Source organism: Ostrinia nubilalis, chromosome 16, assembly GCF_963855985.1.
Source record: "Ostrinia nubilalis chromosome 16, ilOstNubi1.1, whole genome shotgun sequence".
Taxonomy (NCBI): Eukaryota; Metazoa; Arthropoda; class Insecta; order Lepidoptera; family Crambidae; genus Ostrinia; species Ostrinia nubilalis.
In genome coordinates, this window is record NC_087103.1 from 6,872,940 (window position 1) to 6,884,200 (window position 11,261).

An 11,261-nucleotide genomic window follows, 5' to 3' on the forward strand; every position below is an offset into this window, starting at 1 on the left:
TTATTCTTTAACCTATTTATTGTTATTGTTTTAAAGAGCTCGTGGAGCTTACAGGAACAGTAAACAGTTTTTCGATATCTTGTATAATTAAGAATCAAGTGAAATCACTTATCGTTTCCACCCTGTACCTATACTTTTAAAAATAAACTCATTTTATATATTCATTTGTATAAGTATCTACAATACAAATACCTAACCAACTTAGTTGACGTTTTATAAAACTATTTGTCTAAGTGTCATCGAGTGACCGCTGGTGGATTTGCCATTTACCTGACCTATCCCTTTATTACTAAACGTTTAATATCAGATGAATAGTTACGCACCAATTTCTTTTATTCAGTCGTCAGTAATTGGACTTTCGGAAAAACATGACGAAGCGTTGTGTGACCATACAGACGCTATTCAACTTTTATTAGTAAGGAAGAGTATATTTTATGTTAGTAGAAACTCAATAGCATAGACTAATGTTTTGACACCCTGTTAAAGTCATTTATTAGTCATTTATTTTTTCCTGACCAAACAGATACCATAATAATAATATCTTTTGTCTATTCTACCCATATTCTGTAAGTAAAATAATAAAAAGTTTGAAAAGAAAGAAATTACAAGTCCGATTTACCTAAACAAATAAATTAAAAATACTTGCGGATCAAAAGTACTCAATCATACTACAATTTACGAAAAAATCACGCGTGACGCATATACGTCAGTGGGCAGTCAACTGACATAGACCCGGCGTCTACGAGTGCCAAAGCACGACTGATTTATGCCATTTGATGCACCCGATTTTATAGTATTTTCAAATTAATTTTTCATTTAAAGATTGAAGATAGATATTTTTTCTTTTTCACACATTAATAGTACTATCTTTCTTCTTAAGTATAAAGTAGTTTATGTTGCCAAATGACTTTTAGATTATGAGATGTGACCTGTTTTCTTGCAGTAATTTTCTCGAATTTTGACTATCTTAGACATGATAAAAATGCATTTTAATGAATTAAACATCAAAATGTTCTCAATACACTTCCTTCTTCAGGGTATGCTTATTCTAATGAATACATTCTATCTTCTTACTTAGAAATAAATTTGTTGTAATATTAGTTCAAAGTTGTGCCTTCGCGAGTTACCTGGAAATCGGGCTTTCGAAATTCGCTGTTTTCGTAGGCAAAAATCCAATTTGAACGAGATTTTGTCAATAGACATTCCGTAAAAACGTATGATAATTACGATGATATAAGTCAAAAGAAGCTATAACAATAAATTATATGACTAAAATCATTTCGAAATCTGCCAAATTCTCGATTTCTGCATGAAAAATGTGACAACGCTCTTAATAAAAAATGTGCCCAAAGAAACTGATCGTTTCTTGACCCGAATGTTGTTGTTCAATACTTTTCGGGATTGGTAAGATATTAATTTCATTTATTTGGAGAAATAATTAATTAATTAACGTTCAATCTCAGGTATCTACTTACTAAACACCGCTTGTGCCTAGTAGCGTATTTGCATTAGATAACGGAAAACATCATGTTACATGAACAATTAATAAAAACAATTTACCGTCACCCGAGTGCAGCCAAATGTAAGAACTAGTTTTCATTATGTCCTTTGGAATATTAATAGTGGAGGTATCAAGTTATAATTTCGACAGACTTCAGAAAACAGTTTTCTCCGTATGAAACTTTTTTCACGGCTGCGGAAAGTTCAACCACTAATTAGCGCATGAAAGTATTACCTCTAACCGCTAATTAAGTCTTCGAGTTTAATAACTTTCAACTATTACACAGAAAATATTTCACTTTATTTGTACCTCGTCTTGGAACAGCCGCAAATACCTTCAGCTTAAAGCGCTCAAAACTAGTCCATTGTGAGCTATTGAATAAGTTAGTACTGAAATGTCGCCAAAGACAAAAGATCTGCTTAGAATTTTCTGTAAATATGTATATTACGCTGGCGCCGGCAACTGTTGGTACGAGAATATATACCCAGAGACCATCCTCTACAGAATGTACACAATAATATCATTCTCTATTTACACTATAATGATATTCCTCGAGAACCTGGCGGCCCTTTTTGGCGATTTACCTGAAGTGGAAAAGAATTCGGCGGCCATGTTTTTCGCTATTCACAACATCGTGCTCACCAAAATGTATCTGTTGCTATACCACAAGAAGTCGATAAGGAAATTGAATTATGAAATGGCCGTGGTGGGGGAGGAATTGGAGGAGGAAGGCAATATGCGGAAGCAGTATTTGAAGACGAGGATTGGTATTATTCTGTATGTGATAACGGTGTATTTGTCGCTGATCGCGTACGGCGTGGAAAGTGCCAGACGGGTGATCGTGGAAGGTGGGTGTCAGCAAAGCAAAATAAGGTTGAAAGTGGCTAGGATTCGGCACAAAGCTGCAAAGCACAAAGCGAACTGCGCTTTGGAAACCGCCAGATGTAGTTTATTAATTTGTGCTTACCAGAAATAACAATTTTATAAATTATGTTTTAACTGGTGCTGCTAGCTACAAGTTAGAGCTTCTAATGTATTTTATAATTAAAAAGTATATATAGATATCCATAGAGATCACTTCGATCATTTACCGTAGTTTTAATTAGGTAAATCAGAATTATGTTTTTAAATAAATAACTTCTTTTATTTAACCACAACGAGGAAGCTCTTGGCCTGTATCTCACCTGATAGTAAGTGATGATCAGGCCGATGGTGAAAGCTAGCTCCACCCGGAATCCTCAACCACAGAGGACTCAAACTTGAAAAAATCGAACTGCCAAGGCGGAATTAATTATGTTTTTATTATGTTTTATTTTGTCTTAGGTGCGCCATTTTACACCGTGGTCACATACTTGCCATTATACGAAGACAACTCCACAACCGCGTCATTTTTCCGGATTTTCTTCTACGTCACATGGCTCTACATGATGCTGCCAATGATGTCAGCTGACTGCATGCCAATAACGCACCTTATTGTTATGACGCATAAGTTCATAACCCTGTGCCGGCACTTCGAAAGGATAAGGGAAGATTTTGACAAGAACATAGTAACAAACAAGAAACAAGCCCTTGCAATACTCAAGCAAGGATGTCTGCAAGGCATTGCCATGCACCAAAAACTGATGTAGTAAGCTCATTTTTTACTTTATCAAATTTATCTCTCAAAAGAAAAGGGATAAGTTCGTGCTTATTCATCCGAAGGTCGTTCCGTCAGGTCGATTTGATCCTACAAGGCATTATACTTCATGCTTCGTTCTCGAGATTAGCATATTAGACACTTGTAGTAACGTGTAGCACTCACCATTCCACAACACTATTTGAGAATTTTTATTTCACACTTTTTTTTTTTTTTTTTGTCGGGTAACTCGATTTTTCACCTTCCCAATAACTTCATTCCGCCATTTTCATCATTCGTGTTCCAGTGCTTCGCCGTTCCACACGCGCTCGTAATAAAAAGTGAAAGTTAAAAGTGAAAGTTATACACGTCACCACTAGTATTAGTTCATTTGTTTATTACGGAAAAATATGCCGAAACGTAAAAGTAATAACGATTGTGATCGCATACAACGGAAAATAAGGAAGTTGGAGAAAAAATTAGCGCGCAAAAGGCGCCGCCGACGTCATAGCCGTTCCGATGAGGAGTTATCGTCATCTTCTTCATCACGTCGATCGTCGTTAAATAAACAAGGTACTTACACTACTATTATTCACGTCGAAACAAGTATGATAGACCTTTGAATTATGCAGTAATATACGTAATTCTTATAATTATTATCGTAATACAATATTATGATATTTTATATTTTGACTTACCCAATTTACCTACATATAAAAATAATTTATTATTAATGTAGATTTACATTAAATGCCTGAAATATTAGTACTGCGGGCAGTACAGTGGGACTGTCTCTTTACTTTTAACAGGTTATTTTCTTATAAGTACATAATATTATGAAATATCAGTTTGCGGACAGTACTTGCTATGCCCTGGGACTGTCTCTTACTGCGAAATAGTAATTGTTAAATATATTAATTGTGGTTTGCGGACAGTACATGTTATAAATAACTAGGGACTGTCTCTTGCCGTGAATTCTACCTACTTAGCTTTACGTGCTCTGCGGACAGTACGTGTTACTTTAACTGGGGACTGTCTCTCAGCACAGTGGCTTAGAAGTGGTATGTCTTTTCAGACTACGACTACATCAGGTTGACTGATGATGAGGATGCGTATGTAGATCTACCCGCGCCACAGTCGGAAACCGATGGAAGGCCACTAGAATCTGGTGATGAGAACAAAACTGAAATGATTTCGTCAATACCCTCTGCCGTAACAGTTCCATCGAATAATGTCGTTCCATCGACTTCGACGACTACGGAACCTTCCACGTCAGCCGAACCAGTGGCAGTTGCAGTCGAAGACTCCTCCAACTTAGACAACGATCTATTGGACATACTGGGGATTGATCCCACCACTGATAAGAAATACGGTAAAGATTTACACAAAGATCTTTCCGTTAGATTACAACATTGGACCACTGTTGGTCTTGACAAGGACCTTAAAAAGGAGTTAAAAGAAAGATATTTAACGCCCGGAAATTGCAAATTGATTGATCCACCAATTTTGAATGCAGAAATGAAAGCTGCTATTTCTGACATCAATGTTAAGCGTGATAAGGCTATTGAAGCTAAACAGAAGGTACTTACCTCTGCTATAGTCTGTCTAGGAGAAGCTATTACGCTTCTTTTACCATCTAAAGACAAGGATACCAATCTTATAAAGTTGCTGATGGACGCAATTCGAATAATTTGTGAATGCCAACATAGTGACAGTGCCACGAGAAGAAATTTTGTTATGGGTGGTCTTAAAAAAGAAATCAAAGAGCAGCTGCAAAACACCAATATAGACAAGTTCCTTTTTGGCGAAAATTTAGCCGAAACTTTGAAGTCAGCAAAAACAATTTGCAAAAATGGTACAGATTTAAAACCACCTGCACCTAAGAACCCTATTAAGAAACCAACGACCTCTAATTCCACTAGGAATTTAAACTGGCAGAATCCGGGTCCGAGCCGCAGGCCAACGGGTCCACCAAGGATGAGGCAGCCTGCTTCGACCTCGACACACAGTCGGCCCAACAGCTCATCAAAGCCGTCGCAGCATCATCAGCAGCGACCGGGCTACAATCGTCGCTAGACTCGGTAAAAACCGCAGGTAGACTAAGCGCATTTTACGATCAGTGGCAAATGGTTACAAAAGATCCAGTCGTTCTTTCATATATTAATGGCTACGAAATCCCTTTTTCGAGGCCTCCAGTTCAAGCTTTCCAACCTATTAATAGGAAATATTCCGAGTCGGAAAGAATTCTTTTTATTGAGGCCATTGATAAGTTATTAATAACAGGAGCAATATCGAAGTGCTGTGCCCATCAGGACCAGTATTTATCAAATATTTTTTTAATACCCAAGCCAAATGGCACAATGCGATTTATTTTGAATCTGAAGTCTTTAAATAAATTTATTGATACGAATCATTTCAAATTGGAGGACTTGAGGACTGTTTTAAAACTTGTGTCAATAGATAGTTATTTATGTAAAATCGACATAAAGGACGCGTACTTTTTAATTAAAATACATGAGGATTATCGCAAGTACCTCAGGTTCCAATTTGAAGATTCCTTATTTGAATTTAATGTTCTTCCATTCGGATTGAACACCGCTCCATATGTATTTACGAAGGTCATGAAACCGGTTGTAAAATTGTTGAGAACCGCTGGACATATGTCAACCATTTACTTAGACGATTTGTGTTTAATAGGACATGACTTTTGGACATGTCTTGAAAATTTGCAAGAAACTAAAAGTCTGCTCACAGCTTTGGGCTTTATCATCAATGATGAAAAAAGTAGCCAAGAACCATCACAGACTTGCACATTTTTAGGATATGTTATAGATACAAAAAAATTCCAGGTCACCTTGCCAAAAGAAAAAGTTTTAAAAATTGAATCGGAATTAACAAAATTTTCAAAGATTAAATGCTGTAAAATTAGAACCTTTGCCAGTTTTGTAGGACTATTGACATCAGCTTGCCCAGCTGTAGAATATGGGTGGCTTTATACGAAACTTTTTGAAAGATGTAAATATCTTAACCTAAAAAATACACTTAATTATGATAAAATTATGTCCATACCAAGGACATTAGATTCGGATATTGACTGGTGGAAAGGTTCTATCCACCATGCGAGTTGCAAAATTAAGGTTGACAAGTATGACCTGGAAATTTTTTCGGATGCCTCAACAACGGGGTGGGGAATAGCATGTGGTAATCAGAGAGCTAGCGGTCTTTGGAGTTTAGAAGAAAGAAGGCAGCACATAAATTTCTTAGAAATCATGGCCGCTTTTATTGGCCTAAAAATATTTGCCAAACATCTTTCCAACTGTCAAATCCTCCTTCGCATTGATAATACCACTGCTATTTCCTACATTAACCGTATGGGAGGTATCCAGTTTCCACACTTGACAGAAGTTACAAAACAACTCTGGCAGTGGTGCGAGTCCCATAGTTTGTTTGTGTTTGCTTCATACATTCGCTCATCGGAAAATGTAATCGCCGATGCAGAGTCAAGGCGAATCCATCCCGACATTGAGTGGCAACTTGCAGACTATGCATATAATGAAATAGTTCATAAATTAGGCACCCCAAATATAGATTTATTTGCAAGTCGAGCTAACAAAAAATGTGCCATCTATGCCTCTTGGCATAGAGACCCGGATGCGTACGCCATAAATGCGTTTACAATTTCGTGGTCAAGTTATTATTTTTATGCGTTTCCTCCCTTTACAATGATCTTAAAATCCTTAAGAAAGATCATTTCTGACAAAGCCGGGGGTATAATGGTTGTACCGCAATGGCCTGCGCAACCGTGGTATCCACTTTTTAAACAACTTTTAGTGTCAGAACTTATAGTATTCAAAGCGGCAGAGAATTTAATTATATCAAATGATTGCAGTCGCCGCCGCCCCATGCACACAACGATTACCCTGGTGGCAGGAGTCTTGTCCGGGAGGCGATGATAAGAAGAGGAATCCCACTTGAATCATTGGACATTATATTAAATTCTCTGTCAGAAAACTCGTATAAACAATACGAAGGGTGCTATAAAAAGTGGTTCACTTATTGTAATGAGAATAAGTTGAACATTTATGAAGTATCGATTCCGGATATAATTAAATTTTTCACTGTCGTGTACAATGAGGGAGCTCAATACGGTACATTAAATTCATATAGGTCAGCTTTGGCATTAATAATGCAAAATAACATTTCTGATAATCAGTGCATTAAAAGATTTTTCAAAGGGGTTTTCCGCTCTAGGCCATCAAAACCTAAATATAACGAAACTTGGGATACATCTCTGGTATTAAATTATCTTGGTAAATGGTACCCTAACGAAGGACTGAATAGTTCACAAATTTCAAAAAAGCTTATTACTCTTTTAGCCCTTGTCACTGCACATAGAGTGCAAACATTTTCTAAAATTAAAATTAGTAACATACATGTAAATGAACAGGAAATCAAAATCAAAATCCCAGATTTGATAAAGACATCCAAGCCGGGATCAGCTCAACCGTTACTGGTCTTACCATTTTTTAATGAACGACCAGAGATTTGTCCCGCAAAAAGTTTGCTTTCTTATATTGAATTAACTAATTGTTATAGAGAGAATCATGATTATCTTTTTTTAAGTCTTCATAGACCTCATAATCCCGTTGGTACACAAACTCTATCTAGATGGATTAAGGACGTCTTATCCTTAAGTGGAATTGATACTTCTACGTTCACTGCGCATAGCACCCGACACGCAGCGACATCAGCGGCAAAAAGGCTTGGAATTAATATTGATCAAATCAGAAAATCTGCGGGTTGGAGCCCTAGCTCCCATACTTTTGCCAAGTTTTATAATAGGCCAATTGTTAATAATATGTCAGATAATTGTATGGCCAGAACTATATTGAATGATTCAACAAATAAGTAAACTAATTGTTTTTTGTTTTCTAAAGTTTCAACATAAATAATGATTATATATAGCCTTTCATTTACATATTTTACGACTATGTCTCTAAATATCTACAAGTGTCTAATATGCTAATCTCGAGAACGAAGCATGAAGTATAATTAGAGATTAAACGAACTTACCTGTAAGTGAAGTTCTATCCTAATTATACGAAGGCTTCGTTCGAAGAGATTAGCAACCCTCCCACCCAATCGCTGTCTCTCTTACCCTTTAAAGTCGTAAAATATAAACGGCATAACTCTAAACTGAATGATGAAAATGGCGGAATGAAGTTATTGGGAAGGTGAAAAATCGAGTTACCCGACAAAAAAAAAAAAAAAGTGTGAAATAAAAATTCTCAAATAGTGTTGTGGAATGGTGAGTGCTACACGTTACTACAAGTGTTTAATATGCTAATCTCTTCGAACGAAGCCTTCGTATAATTAGGATAGAACTTCACTTACAGGTAAGTTCGTTTAATCTCTAATTGTCATGTCTCTCAAAAAGGGCGACGTCCAAAGCAAAAAAAATGCCCCAGACATTTATGTATACTCACATACGAGTACATACGGCCTACACAGGTAGCTAACCTTCGTGTGTGAGTTAGCAAAGTCAGTGTGTTTGCACAACGAAAGCAAACAGCCCACTACAAAACTTTTGCAAATAAAATCTGCTCGCAAACTCTATCCATTCATAATCAACTTAAATTATTTCCAATTCTACCACAACTTTTAATAAGTATCTGTACATTGAAAATGATAGTTATAATAACTTTACAATAACGCTAATTTTATTTGGTTTGTTCGAGTCAATTAATCTAGTTGGAAATCGTGAGTAAAGATTTGACTAAGCAGCGAGATAACTGTTTGCTTTCCTTGGACCGTACTTGTGCTAATACTCAGTTCTCTGACAGGGGTAAATGACCACTATTATCATGACAGAAGGTGGGACGAGCTACTTAACTAATTAGCTGCCGCCAATCTTAAGTTACCCAACTCAAATAACACATTTTAACATGTTTATCACCCAGTTTGGCGGACGAAATACATCGTATTTTCGGAATAATAATGTCACTCCAAGTTTGCGAAAGTTCTGCTGTCGCGGTCTTGCTTTTGCTACGTTTAGCTGTAAGTATTTTCAACTTTGCTAATATGCCGCTCTTATCTTGTAAGTAGGTAAGTGAAAATGCAGCTTTAAATGAAAACAGCTCGCACTGTTCCTTGACAAACTTTGACACGTGACTGAGACACTCAAGCTTCCGCACGTTTTTACGGAATTTTTGGGTCGACTGCATTTTTTAATAAAAGTTAAAACTGTAATTCACTCATGCAGTTGTTTTAATTAGCGTCAGAGCGTGGGATATACCAATTACCTGCACAGCTTAGTTAGCACAATTAGTAATTGCTATACCATTTCTATTCACCGATATCCTACGTAATAGTTAGCTGCAAATAATAATATTTCACTTCCCTTTAAGCCTAGGCGCAGACCATCGATTTTTCGTCGGCCGATAGTTTAGTCGGGTAGTTAATCAGTATGGGACCTTATGGAAGTGCGCACATTACACCAATTTGGTATCGGCCGATTCTTCATACAAATTAAAATCGGGCCCAACTATCGGCTAACTAAAAGTCGGCGGTCGGCGCCTATCCTTAATGTACAAGAAGAAATGTAATTGATTTCAGCTATCACCACATCTTGACTTGACTAATGCGTTTATGACTTACACCTTCGTTGGATCATTATTTTTACTTTTGGCTCTTAACCTCTGGAATGCTGGAGAAATTACTTACCAGGTACCTAATTTTACGATAAATTTACTTTATAATCATTCCAGGAGAAGAATACTATTATTTTGGCAAATATTGAACAAGGCGTCGTACCACTGCGTCGTGATATTATGAAAGGTATTTTTTGATCTTCGCAGGCATCTCTTTTATCCAACGCCATTTTCAACTGTGGCTGGCATCTCAGTGCAATCGAGAAGGAGTCCCACCGCGACTTGAGGCGGCTGGTGCTCATAGCCTGTGCGCAGGCGCAGAAGCCGCTCATCTTGAAGGCCTTCGGGATACAGGATCTGTCTTACGAAACTTTTGTTTCTGTGAGTATGAACATAATTCAGTTTCAGTCAATCAGTCAAGCTCATTAGATAATGTTCCTGTACCTATCAAACTATAATTACTAACTATGAAGTATGTTATTTAGATTTCTCTTTATTTTCAGGTATCAAGAATGACTTATTCGGTGTTTGCTGTGTTTTATCAAAGAGGTGAATAAATCTACAAAAAAACTTGCTGAAATACCACAAGTTTCAATGAATGTTTAATATAAGTATTAGTTAAAAGTTTAATTGAATATTACAAGAAATAAAAACCAGAAGCACATGAAAAAGTCTTATATATCTGAGTTTATCATTGTACCAACATAAGAGAAATTCTTCAGCTTCACTTGATAGAACTGATAGCTTTGTGTACAATCTTCGCTCAATCCTCAAAACGATTGTACACACGCACTTCACACACACAATATCGCTCCCGTACCTCTGTGTAAGCGTCTGAAAATTGCCGTTCGTCTCACAGAGAGTTCCATTCCCTTGGAACTATCCGATAAATCCCTTACGCTTCCTTTATTTTAAATGACGCCCTAAATTATGTCGATGAAAGGAAACTCTACCGGCATTTACGACATAATAACATTGTATACAACTAGTTGAAAGCCTCACCAAAGGACTAGGTGGAACTTATGTCGCTTAATCATTCTAAATTTAAGGTTAATTGAAATGCTCTCTAAGAACATGATACATTAACGCGAAGGGAATCCTAAACTTGGATCTTACGAAATAGGAGAGGCTGAAGATTGTATAATTTAATTAGGACTCAGACAGTATAAGATATATCTAGTATAATCGAGTTGGTGTATTATACATTATTAAGCTAGTGTATTCGACCCTTCGACTTTCACTGTAGCGCTCAATAAGTCCTACGTTCATGAAAATAGAGCCGCTTTTAGAAAAATAGGAGAAGGGAATTAAATCTGCGGGATTCAATATCGTTTTTATTAACAAAGTTTGGGAGCACCTGCCGACGGTGCTATCACCCACTTCTTGATGATCCCACTCGAAACTTTCCATTTCCATTTTAATTTCTAATGGTCCGGACTTTACCCAATAAACCTTCGGGTATTATTGCCGGTTGCGACCCACTAAACCTACCAAA

General features: G+C 36.8%; 1 protein-coding gene across 1 annotated transcript; it reads left to right on the forward strand.

Moving 5' to 3' along the window:
* The first annotated feature begins 1,895 nt into the window (after positions 1–1,895).
* LOC135079125 (odorant receptor 2a-like) lies at positions 1,896–10,323 on the forward strand. Its single transcript, XM_063973720.1, has 6 exons — positions 1,896–2,349; positions 2,825–3,128; positions 9,077–9,173; positions 9,732–9,842; positions 9,974–10,147; positions 10,270–10,323. The coding sequence occupies exons 1-6, from the start codon at positions 1,896–1,898 to the stop codon at positions 10,321–10,323; spliced, it is 1,194 nt and encodes a 397-aa protein (XP_063829790.1).
* Positions 10,324–11,261: the final 938 nt, after the last annotated feature.